Genomic DNA, 17,545 nt, shown 5'->3' with positions numbered 1-17,545 from the left:
TATTTAAATACCAAAAACTAGTAAGAGAAATATCTCCATAGACTATTGGGCAAGACATGGTAGGCAGTTTACATACTTAGGAGAAGTGATAAATCTCACTTATAAGGAAATGTAAATGAAAACAATCTGCCAAATAAAATGGCAAATATGAAAGAACATAACTTTCTTGCCTTCAGAGGAGAAAATGAACACTCAGTACATTCCTAGAGGGAAAAGAAATTGGCAAAACTTTTCAGGAGGAGAACCTGAAATTCATCTTTCAATGTTTAGAGGAAAGAGCAGTTCTTCCACTATAGCGTTATGGTAAAAGGATCTAAATCAGTACAGGGATTCCTCGGCATGATATCCAGGAAAGATGAGACTTTTAAGAGAGTCTTTTTCTTGAGTTTATGCTCAACAAATGTCTAATTTACCTCCTTTAGGAAGTTTTAGCCAATTTCCCCCAAATAAAAAAAAATCTACAATAACGATTTCCCCAGGCTTATAGCATGCTTTATTGTCAAGTGCCCTAGGTTTAACAGGGGGTATTGTAAGTGTGGGATAAAAGTTAGCATTAGGGGCCTCAGTATTTTTAAATCAAATTTTGGTATTTCATGAAATGAACTCATCAGAAAAGAAGAGGATTTTCCCCCCAGCATATGTTTTAGAAAATTAATGCCATCATTGCTTATTATACATACTGAACTGTTTGTCTGGTAGGCAGCGGTTCCTCATACCTTTTGGCTCCTGTGCAGACCATTTTCCCAGAGCTGAATATGAGCGCTGTTGTCCTGGGTTCTCGGATCCTCATTATAACAGCTGCAAACCTCTATGCACAGAGCCAGAGAAATCATTAGCCCCTGCTAGGAATTCATGCTGTAGCAGCTAAAACGCCGAGCTGGCTATGAAAACAGCTTTGCATAAGCTGAGATTGGGTGGGAAAACAAAATGACATCTGGGTCTATTCTCCCCACACTAAGACGATCTAACAAAAGCAGTTCTGAATCTAAAATTTACCTGGAGAAACCAGATAAGAATAATAATCCTAACAGCGACAAAATTTGAGAGCCCATCATGGGTCAAGCCCTATGCTATGAGCTTTCGGGTTTTATTGCATTTATCCTCATTATAGGACTGAGTTTAATCCACTATTAACCCCAGTTCGGCTAAGTCCTAGAAAAGTTAACTTTCAGAATTACAAGGTAAATGATCAAGTTAGATTTTAAACCACGACTGACCAGAGCCCATGCTTTTTACTTTGAAATACTTACTTTTACTTTCAGATTGGCTTTGAAAAAGGTAAGAGCGAAAAGTAATTAGAGGCTTTCCAAGAGTCTAGAATGTACTAAAAAGCAATCAAAATGCAGCCTAGAATGGATGGCCAGGCGTGCTGATGGATGACCAAAAAAAAAATTGATTTGTCAAGTTCTGCCTGCCGTAGTTCTCAGAGTGGGCCCCAGCCCCACAGACCAGTAAGTCCCCCAGGCGATTCTGATGCACAGGGCGGGGGGGCACACTGACCTGCACCTTATCCCGTCATTAGAAGACCTGATCCCCTTACTGGTCCTATGCAGACACTCTCTCTGCCTCATCTCCTGCTCCCCCAGTAAGCTGGGAAGGAAACTGATGGGTACTATGTGACACTACAAATGCCAAGGGTTGGCGCTGCTTCACAGCACCATAGATCACTTCCTGGCTGGACTGGCAATGTCAGATTAGGAGTGTCACCAGATAGTAAAAGAACCCTGAGAGTCAGCATTACACAGAGTGGATCAAGTTCTATTAATATTTTCCAGGTGGCTAATAAACTCTCACCTGGTTTTCATTTTGTAAGACAGATTAAGTGCCCAGCCAGAATTTCTTTGGCTGTCAAGTTCAAGTTTGGAAAGATTCTATATACCCAAATAAAATGAGGGGAGAGCTGAGGGTGGGGAGGGTAAAATGTGCTTAAAATGCCAGTTGTTCAAGAGCATGATCAATCATTGGCCGTAAGAATCCTAGGTCTTCATTCAGCTTGCTGGACCCATCATACATCATGCTTAGGAAATTTAAAAAGGAAAGCTACATTTGTTTTGGAAGAATTCCGGCAACATTTAAATTCAGATGTCAGTACCACCATCACTACAGCAAAAACAACCCATAGACGGTTGATGCTGACCAAGCCTTGGGATTCCTACCAAAGTGGCCTTTTTATCTAACTCCATAAATCCTCCAACAACCCAAACAGTGAACTCTTTCCCAGTAGGGGCCAGGTGTCATCTTCATCTTTGCATGCCTAAATACAGAGCCTGAAAAACAGTAAATGTTGATTGAACAAACAAATCTACTTCCCCTAAGAGGAAAGCACTTTGAAAATGGGATACCTGGTCTTGCCAGGATACAAGAAAGAATGGATTTTATTATGCTTTGAAGGGACGAAAAAAATTTAATGAAAAGCTCCCATTCTTACATTAGTAAGTGGGAGCTTTGAACTTTGAAGTGAAAAATGTAAAGTTAACTTCCTCAAATAAGAGAATCTGTAAGTGAAAATTACACAAGTGCCAGTTAAGTGAGGCAACATTAAAAAAAAAATTATTTCCAGGAATGTGACAGCATCTTAATAAAGTAAGAGCCCCGAAAGACATGCTGAAAATACTCAAACTGAAAAGTCTTTGAATGACAAGGGAACAATATCAATTTTTAGGAACTACTCGATAACTGTTTTATTCACCACAGAGAATGAGCTTATTTTTATCACTTTAAAACAGAATCAGTTTATTTACTTTTAAGATAATTCATTTTGAATTGCCAAAAGCTTTTCACTAACAAGTTTTTTTCTTTGAAACAAAACAAAACAAAGGAATGAGTCAATATCTGATCATACGAAGAAAGGTAAAAAGAAGCCAATTGTCGAAACAAAATATGGAGAAATCTTACCTTTGGGTTATATTCTGCATTTTTTGCATGCAAAGCTATTTTCTTCAGATCCAATTTACAGGCCAGGTTTACAGTGGAAACTATATTTCTGAAGAAATAAGCCAATTTATGAACTCACACAGATATAAAAGTAAAAAATTAAAACTTATAAATTAACTTCCTCATTTCACAGGTCCTACATTAATGACATCCTAGGGGGGAGAATTATTCTGAATATGAAATGCACAGTAACATGGTCCCTAATAAAATGTAAAAATCCTGAACTGAAGTATTAAAATAGCCTTTTCTAAAATTTCATGACTAGCTGACTAAAATGAAATCTTTTAAATCTTTTCAAAACTATACCTCAAAATAGAAAGTACAATGCGAAATCAATACTCAAATCAAATTCAATTTTACATCCTTATATCCTTTGTGTTTATCCAACCTTAACTACCATTTTCAGCAACTATAGTGCTGTAGCAAAAACACACAATACCTCAAGTGTGTGTACACTAATCCTTAACCCCTTCTCGGGAGATGAGATATTAATGCTTCATTGGATAGATAGGCTGTCTAAAGCCACAATGCATTCACAACTGATAAAGCAAGAAATAACAAAATCTGAAGTTCTCTTCCCTGTGCTCATCCTGACATTAGCTGTCTTCACGTAAAGGAACACGAGATGTGAACACAGAAGCATTGCTTGGGGGAGGGGGAGAGGGAGAGGCTACCTCCCCCGCTTACTGCAGTTGAGGCACAATTCCAGAGCATTCGGAAACAGGGGTCATCGGCGTCATGGGAGTTAGGGACACCAGAGGCACGGAGTCAGGGTTTGCTTTCTCAGGCGAAGGCTGGACTGAGTCAGGACCAACAGGTTGCTGATGTGAACGGGAATTTGATAAGCTGCTGTTGCCACTTAAATCCACGCCAACATCCCGTTCGGTGGGTAATGGCAGCCTGCACTGATGAGTTTTGCCATTTTCTTCCATTTCATTCTTGCTTCCGATGACAGGCTGGTCTTTATTTTCTTGGGTAAGTTCATCCGGTAGGAAGCTAAGATCCAAATCACCAGATGTTTCTTTGGCTTGTTCAAGATGGGAACTCAACGCATTCTCTTGTTTGGATGGAGTAGGTATGTACATATCATAAGGCACAACCCGGCTGAACAGGGGAGACCCAGCTGGGGTCAGGTCATCCTAAGCAGTTCCCAAATCAGATAGACAAAACACAAAACAGAACAGCATGTTACACCAAAGGGACACCAGTGTGGCAGGCAATCAACGTGTTCAGTGTGAGGGGCCTGTTCAAGACATCTTATGTATTCAGGCTATTAGAGTTTCGTTACAGGTTACAGCACAATGCACAGCAGTAGTATAGTGGGTCTTAAAATTCAGAAAAGGCATTTTCAGGTTTTTCCTACTTTAGTTAGATCCTTAGTAAGTTGTCACTCTCTAAATCCAATTTTGTAAGAGACAATTGAGCAACCGCATACTAAATTGTGTGTACTCTGAAGCACATAAATTTACTGTATTCAAGTTAATTACAAACTTTAATCATTTAAAGATCATTTAGAGGTTTAAGTTCAGATTTTAAATAGCGAAGGAAGTTTAAGATACAGTTTTGAGTGCTAATCAAACTCGACTAAAAATCAAATGCTATTCCTTACAGCCAAAGGAGAGAATGTTTTCTTAAACATTCTAGTTACATGAATTTACAATAGGAAAGAGTTATTGACATTTAAATGACAAGGACAGTTACCCATTGTATTTCCCAGTGCAAGGAAGGCTGCTCAACATCCATTACCCATAAGTTAGGGAATGAGGTGTGCAACTGAGAGAAGCAGCAAATGCAAAATTCATGTTTTAAAATGGATTTGAATATTGGGGGGAAAATCTATTACTTTGGTACATATATTACCACTTGTTTCACCCAAGCTGCAGGCTTAGCATCTCAATTCTGAATGCTGCTTGCAGAATAAATCTCATCCCTTAGAAGGTTTTACTTCTGATGGCTTACCAGTCACAAATGCCTTGTATTGCATCTTCTCAAGTGACAAAGCTACCTTAGCTAAGATAAAAATGTCTTGCTAGAGCCTGTTGAATTGCTGTTATTAAAATACAAGTCCAGCAGATGGCAGGGGTGACTAATTATTCAAAGACAACGCTTAGAAAAGTGAAGTTACTCTCTCGAAGATTGTTCGACCTCTGCTTCACTGTGAATTATGTAATTAACCTCCTCACTCCCACAGAACGGCCCTAAGAAAACTGAGGGGGAGGAAATGGTGCCCTGAATCCTCTCAGATCATTTCTGTGGCCTTTTCTGTCCCACCTGGAAAGGATTTCATCAACCGTTTTACACGAAACCACTAATATCTGCATGAATGTCTCCCTTCCCTTCTCCCATCAGGGCATTTTAGCAAGGGACAGAGGCCCTCCCCCAAAGAAACTAAATTTCAGCAGGGAATCTATGTCAACAGCAGCAAGATGCTGAAGACGGATAATTTTATGGCAAAGTTTCCTTCCCCCAGGAACACCTCAGGTGAAATACTTATAATGTATACTTAAAAAAAAAATGCATATATTCACTACATCTTTTGGCTTCCTATCTGAAGAATTTTTTTTGTTAAACAGTTTCTGCAGAACCATCAACTCCCCTTTCCCAGAACTCTCCTTTGCCATACTAAATGCTACGGAATGTCACTATTTCTACCCCAGCGCTAATCGCTACTTTAAAAAAAAAAAAAAATCTCACCTCCCCCCCCCAAGAAAAACAAAACTTGCTCTTGCTTTTCTTTTTGAAGATTTCTTCCTCTCTTTCCTAGCATACTTGACGCTAAAGATTTAAAAAACAAAAACAGAAACCTTATCAATCCTTAACTGAAAGAAGGCACAGGTGTCCCCAACTCACGCTGTGCCAAACCCAGGGACCACCACTTCCACCGTTAACCCCGAGAGGGGCTTTATTTCCTGAGGCCTGTTGTTGGCATCAAAGGCAGCCATCCCTTGAAAGTACAACATCAGCGCTCCACCGAATAGTCAGTCTACCTTTTCCCCAGCAAAGTAGAGGCCCGCTGGGACCAAAGCTCTTTCTAGAACTGGAAACCGGGGAAAGGAGTTGGGCTGGGGGGGGTCTCATCTAGCAATTAGGCGCATCACCGAATTCACCCCAGAGTAGGTTGGAGTGCTGGCTGGCAACCTTGGCAAACGATTTCACCTTTTGCAGCTTCTACGTCTGCACCTGAAAGTGGATACGCAGCAACGCTTCTTCAGGTCACTCTAAGTTGAAACGAGAAAACGAAGGCAGAGCCCCTGGTGCACAGAATTTGGCTCCAACCAAAGAGCAGAGAAGCCTGGTTTCCAGGCTCACCTGGGAGGTGCACTGGTCTAGGTAGAGCTCCAGGTACGTTTCCTCCTCCATGGGTGGAGGTCCCACGATTGGAGGAAGAGGTATACGTCCAAATGAGCCCAGCTGAGCTAGAGGCAGAAAGCATTTAACAGCCCCGCTTGCTCGTGCGCTGCAAGGTGGGGGCGGGGCCGAGGGCTCAGGTGTGGGTGGGGTCAGGTGGGAAAGGGGGGGTGCAATAAGCCAGCAGGGGGGCCATGCAGAATCAGACTGGTCTTTGGGAAGAGAGGGTGGGCGGGGAGCAAGGAATGAAAAAAGGTGGGAGGGAAGGGGCTCCTCTTCAGCGTGCACCTGAGAAGTGCCTCCCCCAGTCTGCCCTTGGCTGCAAATCTGGAGATTTTCTTTGGTGCTTAAAAGCTTTGCCTTTACCTCCTGGAGGCGAGAAGATCTCGCTGTGATTAGCATAAAAGGTGAGCGGGGTAGACAGAGAAAAAATAAAGGATTTTTATTTGTGTGTGTGTAAGGGAAAGTTTTTTTTTTTTTCCCCCCACCGGAGCAGAGCAAGTAAAATTTGAGGCACCTTACTTAGGCGGTGTAGAATTTTTATCAATACTTCTCACCACGTTCAAATCCTAGGTGGTTTTCTTCTAATCATAGAGATTTCAGTCTACAGTCACATACAAAACAATTTATTGCTGCACAGTTAGGGTTGAGGCAGATCAAGATATAATGTAAAACCAGATACTCAGAGTGGTTTCACCTTTCTTGAAATTATTTTAATTTTCAGTGCCTCAGCTTCCGTGTGCAGAATGGTTCTATAAATATAACCGATCCCACTTTCAGTTATTTCAAAATGTGCAGAGACACATAAATTGTGTCTTTCCTACTAGACTATAAGTTCTCTGAAGACAGGAATTTTGATTATTCATTTTGTGTCTCCATGCGGAGTTCATAGAGACTGAAATTGTCCTCAGAAGGGAGCATGGGAAACATGTTACAGTGGAGAGAGATTTGTTCTAAGAATCAGCTCACAATAGAAATCTAATAGAATTTCTAATAAAAAATATAGATCCCAATCTCAGATAATGGTTTACATTGGTATTGTAATTTTATGTAATGGTTTATGTTAAATGAGATAGTTTACACAAAATGCTTATCACAGTACTATATAAAGTATCTCATCATATGTGGTAGTCAGAATTTAAGATGAGTGTTCAATCAAACACTAATCTAGGTACTTCTGTGAAGGAATTTTGCAGATGCAATTAATGTCCCAAATCAGTTAACATTAAGAAAGAGAGATTGTTCTGGGTGAGCCTGGCCTAATCAGGTGAACCCTTAAACAAAATGGCGCCCTTTCTTGGAAGGGAGATGAAAAGCATGAGAAGGATTTGCCATGAGGGATGTTCTCAATGGCTGGCTTTGAAGGGCCCACATGGCACAGAATGAGGGTTACCTCTGAGAGCTGAGAGTGGCCTGGAGTTGAAAGCTAGCAAGGAAATGGGGACCTCATGCTCATATCCCCAAGGAACTGAATTTGGCCAACAACACGAATGAGTTTGAAAGTGAAATCTTTTCTCGCCTGCCATGTGGTAGACCCAGATTCTAGTCCCGGTGCCTGCCTGTGCAAAAAAAAAAAATGAAAGTGGAATCTTTCCAGGAGCCTCCAGAAATGATCTTGGCCCAGCTGATGCCTTGACTTCAGTGTTGTAAGACCCGGAGCAGAGAACCCAGTCATGCTGTGCTCAAGCTTTTGATCTAGAATTGTGAACCAATAAATAGGTGTTGTTTTAAGCTGCAAAGGTTGTGGCATTTGTTACATAGCAATAGAAAACAAATATATCATCAGTTAAGAATATTAAATAGGACCACAAATTTGCAGTGATCTGCAATGTAAATGATATAATAAATAGGGTTAATAGGTAAATCTGGGTAAAGGGTACATGGGTGTTTTTTTGTTTGTTTTTGCTTTTTTTTTTTACATGGGCAGGCACCGGGAATCGAACCTCGGTTCTCTGGTATGGCAGGCGAGCATTTTTGCCTGCTCAGCCACCATGGCCCGCCCTACATGGGTGTTTTTGATACTATTTTTATTTTTAAAACTTTTTTTGTTGGAAATTATTTCCAGATAAAATGTTTTTAAATGAGAGATTAATTACTGTTTTTGTAGTTTTCAGCTGGTTTTGGTGAGAGTTAATTTATGCAAAGTCTTAAAACATTATATGTCTGAGAATCAAGGATTGATAAATATATCAATCTTTGCATGGGCAGGCACTAGACTGGCATGGCAGGTGAGAGTTCTGCCACTGAGCCACCGTGGCCTGCTGTTGTGTTTTCTTTTTTAATTGTTAATTCTTAACATTTCTTGAACTCTTACTATGTGCCAGCACTGTTCTAAATTCTATCTATACATATATTAATTCATGTAAACCCCAAACAACCCTGTAAGGTTGTTGTTTTATCCCCAATTTACAGTTGAGAATACTGAGGCACAGAGAGGTTGAGTAACTTGTCCCATGTCACAAAACTGCTATCCTGAGTTATCTGATTCTGGTGCCTTATGCTATGTCTTGACGTTCATCAAAGAGCTATAGATGCCATTTGAAATGAGTAGTTTGTTTTCATTTACATTATTTTTAATTTTGATTTGTGATTGACTTTTTTTGTTTGTTTTGGAATTTATAATATCCTCTACTTCAGCAAAAACCAAAACAAAACGAAGACACCAAATCCAAAATTTTCAACTTCTCTTTCTTAATTTACCACTTGAAAGAGTAGATGAGTGGAATGGGAGTGTGTGTGTAAACTGTCATCAAGCACTTTGCATGTAGAAAGAATGCAGTTATGCTAATATCGTCAAGACTTACGTGCACCTATGCCAGTGGTCTTGAAGAGTCTTTAAGAGAGGTCACTTCTATGGAGAATAAGCCTTTAACTCTTATTTTAAGAGGCCCATCCCTCATCACAGGAAATGTTGAAATGAACCCATGTTAATCATAATTTTTAAAATTATAATTTTATTGAAAACTTTTTTATTGTGGTAACAAACACAGCATAATATTTCCTGTTTTAACCCTTTCAAGTATACGGTTTGGTGGTGATAAATTACATCCACGATGTTATGCTACCATCACCACCATCCGTTACAAAATTTTTCTATCACCTCAAACAGAAACTTTGGAACCATGAATCCTTAACTCCCCATTGCCCACCCCACCCCCAGCTCTGGCCCCCGCAATCTTTCTGTCTCTGTGAATTTGCATCACACTAAATATAATTTTTATATGATTATGGAAGAGATGCATTGCTCGTGTTTAGTAGCTACAACGGCATGGTTTGTAGACATTTAATCACATTTTCTAATTTCATTTATGGAGTTTTTTCCTATTTTGAAGCCAATAGGTTTTTCTCAGCTTTCAAACATTTAAAAAAATTTTTTTTGGCCCTTGAAAATTTCCTAGGTGCTAGGCACTGAGCCTCAGCCTCCCAAACAGCTGTTGGGGCTTGAGACTGAGTTGCTTGAACTGAGGTGGAATTTCAGCGTGGAAAGGATGTGGGGTTTCACTAGGGGTGCTCTTTCCTCTCCACGAGGAGATTATCTGTTGATTTGGGAAAGAAACAGCTTTTGGGGCCAGGGGACAAGGGGCTTTATGCATCTCCCAGATGTTAAAAAAAAAAAGTGGATTTCTTTGTGGCAGAGGATCAGAGGGTGCTTCCAAAAATAAATAGGATTAGTCACTGTACCAGTCAGTGCAAATATATATGTACATATTTATACAAGGAGGACAATGTACAGCTCTTGTAGAATAACCCACATCATATCACCTTGATGGATGTTAAATGTAAGGGGCAATTTTGCTGCCTAGGAAAACACTGAAAAGCAAGAATTTGAGCAAATGCGATTAGGTTTCTTGAGGCCATGATAACAGAGAACATTTTTTTAATCTGGCTGTAATTTGCTAAATTCAGCCTTCTCTTTCTCTTTAGGAGTCTTAGGAGTCATCAACATGTGTTGTGATTCATCTCTACGCTGAGCTGTCAGTTTCCTAACAGGGATTTTAAATCCAAGAATTTGTCGATGAATTGCATCACTCAAAGATCTTTTCCAGATTCAAAATTCAATAAATTCTTGTCCCTTTAGTGATCATTAAAAAAAAAAAAAAAAGATCCCACAGCAATTCATCTTTCCCCATTTTCAGTGGATGTGGGACATAAACATCAGCATCTGGGAAGGATCCTGTTTAAGCATTTAATTGTGGAGGCACTGAAGCATGCTCACAAAGTCACAAAGTCTGGTCTCTGTCATCTTGGCTTGCTGACCTTAGTCCATTGAAAATCTGAGTTTTAATGGCACCACAGTTCTTTCTTGATAATGCTGCAGTTTTCCTTCTCAGGTGCTGCTGTAAACCGGATGTAAAGACTACTTGCTGTATTTTAATTTTCTCAGGAAAATGACTCAATGTCATTTAAAAACTAAAGACAAGGATTGAAGTTGCACAAGTTCCTTTTCCTGTTTTGACTGATTGCTATTATTTGCCTTCTGTTTGACCCTCTCCTATCGGTTTCTATAATAAAAAATACATTTATTTTTAAAGTATAGTATATATGACATGTGTTATCTATGAGCACAGTTTTGGCAGTTGTTACATAGAAAGGGAACTAAAACAATCAACTCTGATCGTGGACAGGAGAGAGTTGTTCTATCAGTTCCCAAACTGAGCACATCCAGGGAAGCTGGGTCCCAAAAGGTAGCTACCTGCCCCTGCCACCCACAGCAGGAGCAGTGTAAACAAGCAGATTACATTTTACAATATTTGCTTGGTAAAGTATGCAAAAGGATTTCAGCTTCTGTCATTGCGGTGAATACTCTGTACAGATCTGGAATGAATATTTGGACGTGCCTGCACTTGCATGCTGTATAATTAGAGTGGAGTTTGGAACAACATGCCCCCCCCCCCCCAAGAATTAACATTTTAAAGATTTAAGTCTGACAGACATTCTCTAGAAACTTGACCACATTTACATTTATTATGTCAAACCAAGTAAACTTCTGAGAGTGCAGCTGTTTATCCATCTGTGAAGGGTCTTCCCCCTAACTGGGAAATGTAAGAAACGGTGCCAGCTTTCAAAGAAATTTAATTTTATTTACAACACTCAATATCCACCAAACATACACTTCCCCTCTCCCTCTCCCCAGTGACCTTTAAACAATGCTATTTTCATTCGTTGCTTAGGTATCAAATGGACATAATTTTTGCAGTTGCAGAAAGATAAAAATCTGCATTTCCTCTAATCTACAGTGATGCGTTTTAGGAGGCTGCACAGTACAGGGGTTGAGAGCCTGGAAATTAGACTCAGTTTGAATCCCTGCTTAATTCTGTACAAGGGTGGTGACTTTAGTTGGGCAAGTCATTTAATCTCTGTACGCCTCAACTTTCTCCCCATGAAAGGGAACTAATAACAGGGCTGTCCTAGAACTGTGGTCAAGATTACCTGAGATAATCTGCAGCACACTTAGGACAGCGCCTGTCACATAGCTCAGGCAGTGGGGGGAGGGGTTTTATTTTTTCTAGGATTATGATCTGTGGCCAGGTGGGAGTGGCCACGAGCCCTCAATTCCAACGCTGCAAATCTTTTCAGGGAAAACCTCAGACTGAACCATCTTTCAAAAGGCTTTGTCCTCTAGCAGGCGACGTCAAAAAGTAGCCCGTGGAATTACGGAGGGGGCAAGTACCGTGGGAATAGAAAAGAAACGGCACTGCCGCTAGAGGTTTCCAGGACTTCTGCAGAGGGCCTTGGAAGGAAATCACCTTTGGGAGGAGACCTAAGGCTGAGGTGAGTCAGCACCCCTAGGCGGGTCCCCAGAAGCCTCCCTGCCACCACCCACTCATTCTTCCCTTAAACCAGGACTCCCCCCCTCCCCCCCTTCCCCTTCTATTTTGGAGCCAAGTCAACGCTAAGAGGTGCAACGGGAGTAATAAAATATAATCACCCCGATGACACATCAGCAAGTGATGTTCTTTGCGGAAAGGAATTCTCTTTTGGATATGCCGCGCTTGAGTGGCAAACCTCCAAGTTAGGCTGCGGGCAAGTTCGCGGAAGTAACTTGGCAGAGGTGTCTTGGGAGGGACCGAGGAAAGACTCTGCCTTAGGGGAAGACCTGGGCACTTCACTGCTCAAAGGGTTGGAGAGAGGGGCCTCTCCCTTCAGAATATTTCCGTGCATATTTCTGTTGTATATTCTTTCGAGATGGCATACCTGTCTTTTTTTTTTCTGCAGGTGTTCACTCATTCATTCCTCTGGGCAAGACATTCTTTGGATACCATGGAGGATACAGCGATGGCTGGGTTTAATAAAAGAACTTCCAGTCTAGCAGAGAAGATGAATTATAATAATAAAAATGGTAATCAGAGTAGCACTGATGGAGGAACTTCTGTGTCCAGACACTGTCCTAAATCCTATAAGTCCTTTTTAATGGAATAAAGTAAGAGTAGGATAGTGCCCCGCTACTAGGTGTATTTTGAAATAAAGGAAAAATAAAGCCACGAAGTTAGAGCCACTCAGCTGCTCTGAAACCACACGGAGAGGCCTTTATTTTCCTGCCAGCGACGGTGGCATCCGCCAGGGTGGGGGTCCCCGGTCTAAGGGCGACGCTGCAGATGCCCATTATGGTGGGGGAGGGGGAAGCAAGAGGCGCTCAGCGCCGGGCCCTGTCCCCAGGCTTGGGAAGTCACGCTCAGCCACAGTGCATATCCGGGGAGGACAGAGGGTGCTCTGACCCAGCTGGGCTGGTCATGGAAGGGACGGGTGGACCCCTGGGCGGGGACCGGGTCCATGCGGAGCGTCCAATCAGCGCGTCCGCCCGGTGGGCATCACCTCCTCCACGCTGCGCTGCGGGCGTCCGTGTCTTCTTCCCCGTACGCTGCCCGCCCTCCTCCCCTCCTGGCTGGCGACTCCGGGGCTGGCGGGGCGAGGCTGCCCTCCCCACCCATCCCAGGACGCGGGGGTGGGGGCTGTGCCCACCAGGCCTGCAGCTCTCGGCCACCGCCAGGGCCAGCGCCACGCACCCAGCCGGCCACGGTCTGCTGGGACTGCGGGCAGGAGCCCACTTCCTGAAATCTTTTGATCAAAACGGTACTGGGGCGGGCCACAGGCGGCTCAGCCGGCAGAGTTCTCGCCCGCCGTGCGGGAGACCCGGGTTAGATTCCCGGTGCCTGTCCATGCCAAAAAACGAGCAAAAAAACAACACCATGGGGTGCACGGGTTGTTCAGGGGTAGAATGCTCGCCTTCCAGGTGGGTCACCTGGGTTTGATTCCCGGACCATGCACCACCCCCTGCCCCCAGACCACCCATCCCCCCCCAAAAAAAACAGTGCTACGAACAGATGTGATTATCATCTCAGTCTCAAAGGTGAGGAAACTTAGGCCCCCGGAAGCGAAACAACTCAGGGAAATATAAGCCATATATACAAATACAAATAATGCAACACAAAGAATCCAGCGAAGTGTCTTGGTATTTTCTGGGAGGAAAGATTACTTCTTGTGAGTAGGCATCAGGGTAGGCTTCATGGAGGAAGAGGCAACAGAGCAAGGTCTTGAAGGTATGATAGGGTGGCTGGGAAACTACAGCTCAAGCAAAGACACTGAAACAGAAAAATAGAGCGGTTTGTATGCTTTGGTTTGGCTGAAGCATAAGGATCCTGAATAGAACAGACTTTAAGATGTGGGTCATATAATGGAGGGCTTTGAATGTCAGGTTAAGAAATTAAGATTTTATTTGATGAGTAATGAGGAGTTGATGAGAGTTGTATTTTTAGAAGATTAAAGTGCCCCTGGATTGGCAGGAGCTAATATGGGTCCGAATTAGGAAGAAGCACTGGGAATGAAGAGAGGGGTCAGAGAGAAAGTATCTTGTCAGGATCCAAGAGAGTTATTAATTGGTGGATTCTCGATCTGACTTGCTAAGTAGCTATAGTCATACTTTACCTGCTATTGTATATGCCTCTTTATCTTCTGGGCTGCACAACACCCACATTTTTTTTTTTTACTTTTTTTATTGTATAATATAACATATATACAAAGCAAAGAAAGAAAAATGTAATAGTTTTCAAAGCACTCTTCAGCAAGTAGTTACAGGAGAGATCCCAAGGTTTTTCATGGGCTACCATACCATCATCTCAGATTTTTCCTTCCAGCTGCTCCAGAACATAGGAGGGTAGAAGGTATAAATATTGACTTTTTTTTCTTTTTTGTGAAAAATAACATATTTACAAAGAAGCAAGACATTTCAAAGCACATCACAACAATTAGTTGTACAACAGATTTCAGAGTTTGGTATGGGTTACAATTCCATAATTTTAGGTTCTTACTTCTAGTTGCTCTATGATACTGGAGACTAAAAGAAATATCAATTAATGATTCAGCAATCATATTTGTTTGTTAAACCCTATCTTCTCTGTATAACTCCACCATTACCTTTGATCTTTCTATCCCACTCTTTAGGGGTGTTTGGGCTATGGCCATTCTAACTTTTTCATGTTGGAAGGGGCTTTCAATAATAAGGGGTAGGGAGATGGAGCTAGCTGATGTTCTGGAGAGGTTGGGCCCTCTAGGTTTCAGGACTTATCTGGTCCAGGGACCCATCTGGAGATTGTAGGTTTCTGGAAAGTTACCCTAGTGCATGGAACCTTTATCGAATCTTATATATTGCCCTAGGTGTTCTTTAGGATTGTCTGGAATGGTTTTGGTTGGGAAGTTGGCAGGTTATGATAGGTAGCAAGGTCTACCTGAAGCTTGGGTAAGAGCAACCTCCAGAGTAGCCTCTCGACTCTATTTGAACTCTCTCTGCCACTGATACTTTATTAGTTACACTTCTTTTCCCCCTTTTGGTCAGATGGAATTGTTCATCCCACAGTGCCAGAGCTGGATTCATCCCTGGGAATCCTCTTCCCACCCAGGGAGACGTTCACCCCTGGATGTCATGTCCCACATAGTGGGGAGGGCAAGGATTTCACTTGCAGAGTTGGGCTTAGAGAGAGTGAGGCCACTTCTGAGCAACAAAAGAGGTTCTCCAGAAGTCACTCTTAGGCATACGTATAGGTAGGCTAAGTTTCTCCTCTACCTACTAAAGCTTCGCAAGATCAAGGGCGTGGCCTATTGATTTGAGTGTCCCTAGTGTTTGACACAGTGTCAGGGGATTCCCTGATGGTAAAGTTTAATAGTTTCATATTTTTTTTCTCCCATCCCTCCAGGGACTTTGCCAATACTTTGTGATTATCTGCTTAATATACTCTAGGATGTATCCGGGCGTTACATTAAGCTATACAGGATTAAAGGCCCTTATTCTTCACAACACCCACACTTTAAATGAACTACCCCATATCTGCTGGCTGCTTGTCAAGTTGGGTTATTAACTTGTTCTGGCTTCCTGGCTGTCCATTTGTGCTCTACATTGAGGACTTTCCTTCCCTGGATCTTGGGAGCATTTCTTTTGCTTTCTTGGCCCCTGATCCTCTTACATGAGCTAATGTTTGAAGGCGTGTCAGTATCCTGCAGTCACCTCTCCTTGGGACTGTTCTGCCTGAGCTGGAAGCAGCAGGCAGGTTTCAGGCTTGCTGTGTTGGCTTCATCCCAGCATCCTACAATGGATCCTTTCTTAGTGGTTAATGCTCAATGTCATGTAGTAGCAGCATTGATCAAGCTGAGACAGTTTGAACAGATGCAAATCTTAGGACCATATAAGAAGCTGAGCATTGCCAATGCCCGGGAGACCTTTACAGTGGCTGGAGGCTTCAAGCCTCATTAGTGGCAGCTTCTGTTGATTAGTTTTCCAAAATCACACTGACCCTTCTGATTGGCTTTCTAATATTAGAACGATGGGAGGAAAGGAAGAGGAACCAGGGTTTACTCAGGGATTACCCTAAACCAGGTGTCCTGTAAGGTGCTTTGCATTTATTATCTCATTTAATCTTCACACCAGAACTGAGGCAGGTGTTATTATCCTCATTTTACAGATGAGGAAATTGAAACTCAAAGCAGCTAAGTACCTGCATGAGGTTACACAGCGAATGACTTTCTCAGACACCATGTCGCCTTCCTACATGGAAGTTTTGTTTCTGTTTTTGTTTCTGTTTCTGTTTTAGGGCTACTACGATGGCAGAATTCAGTTTTTGGTGTTTGTAGGATTTGCCTGGTGTTTGCCGCTTTCTGATTTCATGGTTGATATTGTATTTCTCCTTTGGCCTCTCCTACAGCCCAAGCTCTGATTTAATGGCTTCAACTTGTGCTATGTCACTCAACTTTTGCTGTTTCCCAAAGGATCCAAAGCATGTTTTAGCATCAAGTTGCAGGTTTCTTGTTGCATCCTCAGATTCGGTTGTATTGGAAAGAGTAAATAAAATGGATCCTCTTATATAGCCTTACTGTTCAACATTTGGGAAAGGAAATGGTTTTGATACAGGGTGGTGGTGGTACTGCCTGCAAAACCTGCAATGTTAGGGCTGCTGCACACACCCTCTGCTGTCCAAACCCAGGCCAATAGCCTCAGGAACCCAAGCCCACTGTCCTGCCAGGCTTTGTGCATGCTGGGCCCCCCGCCGACCCCCCACTCCCTACCCCTGCTGCCATCTTTCTTGTGCTCAATCTCAAAATGTCATCTGCCTTTCTTTCTGCAATCCCAAACTGTAAATTGGTTCAAGGCTCAGTCCCAGCACACTTCTTCCATTAACCCTCTCCTCACCGGCTTTATGTTTTGGAATTCCTGTAGCCAGTTTAATTATATGGTGCTGTCCCCCAGCTTTCTTTCTGATTCTGGATCTGTGCATTATTGCTTTAATTGATTGCATTTTCATAGGCGATATCTCTGGGTACCGAGCTTACTGGTGGTTTTCATTTCTTCTTTGCACTTCCATTTTCTACAACTAGCACATCTCATGTCTTGCATGTGGGACTGTTGCCTTTTTTTCTTATTCTTCCCCATTTCCATCTTTTTGATGTCCATGGAGATACGGTTTCTAATTAAGCCATGTACTTCAAGAGAATCTGGACTCTCTTGTCAGATATGCCACTGACTTTTTGAGTGGCAGTCTTAAATTTCCCATTACTTTAGTGTCCATCTGTAAAGCTGGCTGAGTGATACAGGAACACTTGTTATCCACCCTCCTCCAGAACTGTTGGGCATCTGATGAAGGGATGTTGCAAAATGACTTTTAAATCTCCTGGTAAAAGGTTATAGACCCGAGTTATTTGGCTGTGTGTGCCCCACATCTCTGTGTCCCTCCAGTCTCTGTGTAACTCAGTTTTATAGAACACTTTTGTCGGGGACTCA

At 42.3% G+C, this 17,545-nt stretch overlaps 1 protein-coding gene and 1 long non-coding RNA gene across 2 annotated transcripts in view; one reads left to right on the top strand and one right to left on the bottom strand.

The window, feature by feature from the left end:
- The window catches only part of TBPL2 (TATA-box binding protein like 2), a 31,235-nt gene extending 24,917 nt beyond the window's left edge, over positions 1 to 6,318 (bottom strand). Inside the window, exons 1-4 of the mRNA XM_077122244.1 lie at positions 6,244 to 6,318; positions 3,622 to 4,073; positions 2,896 to 2,983; positions 717 to 808 (exon numbers count right to left, since the gene is read on the bottom strand). Of these exons, the coding sequence (XP_076978359.1) occupies positions 717 to 808; positions 2,896 to 2,983; positions 3,622 to 4,073; positions 6,244 to 6,294 (683 nt within the window). The 5' untranslated portion in view covers positions 6,295 to 6,318. The remainder of the gene's footprint in view (positions 1 to 716; positions 809 to 2,895; positions 2,984 to 3,621; positions 4,074 to 6,243) is intronic.
- LOC143651213 (uncharacterized) lies at positions 5,918 to 12,769 on the top strand. The gene is made up of 3 exons (XR_013159914.1): positions 5,918 to 6,276; positions 11,860 to 12,054; positions 12,499 to 12,769. It is a non-coding gene; the product is annotated as an uncharacterized LOC143651213 (long non-coding RNA).
- The last annotated feature ends 4,776 nt before the right edge of the window (positions 12,770 to 17,545 follow it).

The sequence above is a fragment of the Tamandua tetradactyla genome, chromosome 12, assembly GCF_023851605.1.
Source record: "Tamandua tetradactyla isolate mTamTet1 chromosome 12, mTamTet1.pri, whole genome shotgun sequence".
In the NCBI taxonomy this organism is placed as follows: Eukaryota; Metazoa; Chordata; class Mammalia; order Pilosa; family Myrmecophagidae; genus Tamandua; species Tamandua tetradactyla.
Note: the sequence above shows the minus strand (reverse complement) of the source record. Positions and strands in the feature narration are given on the sequence as shown.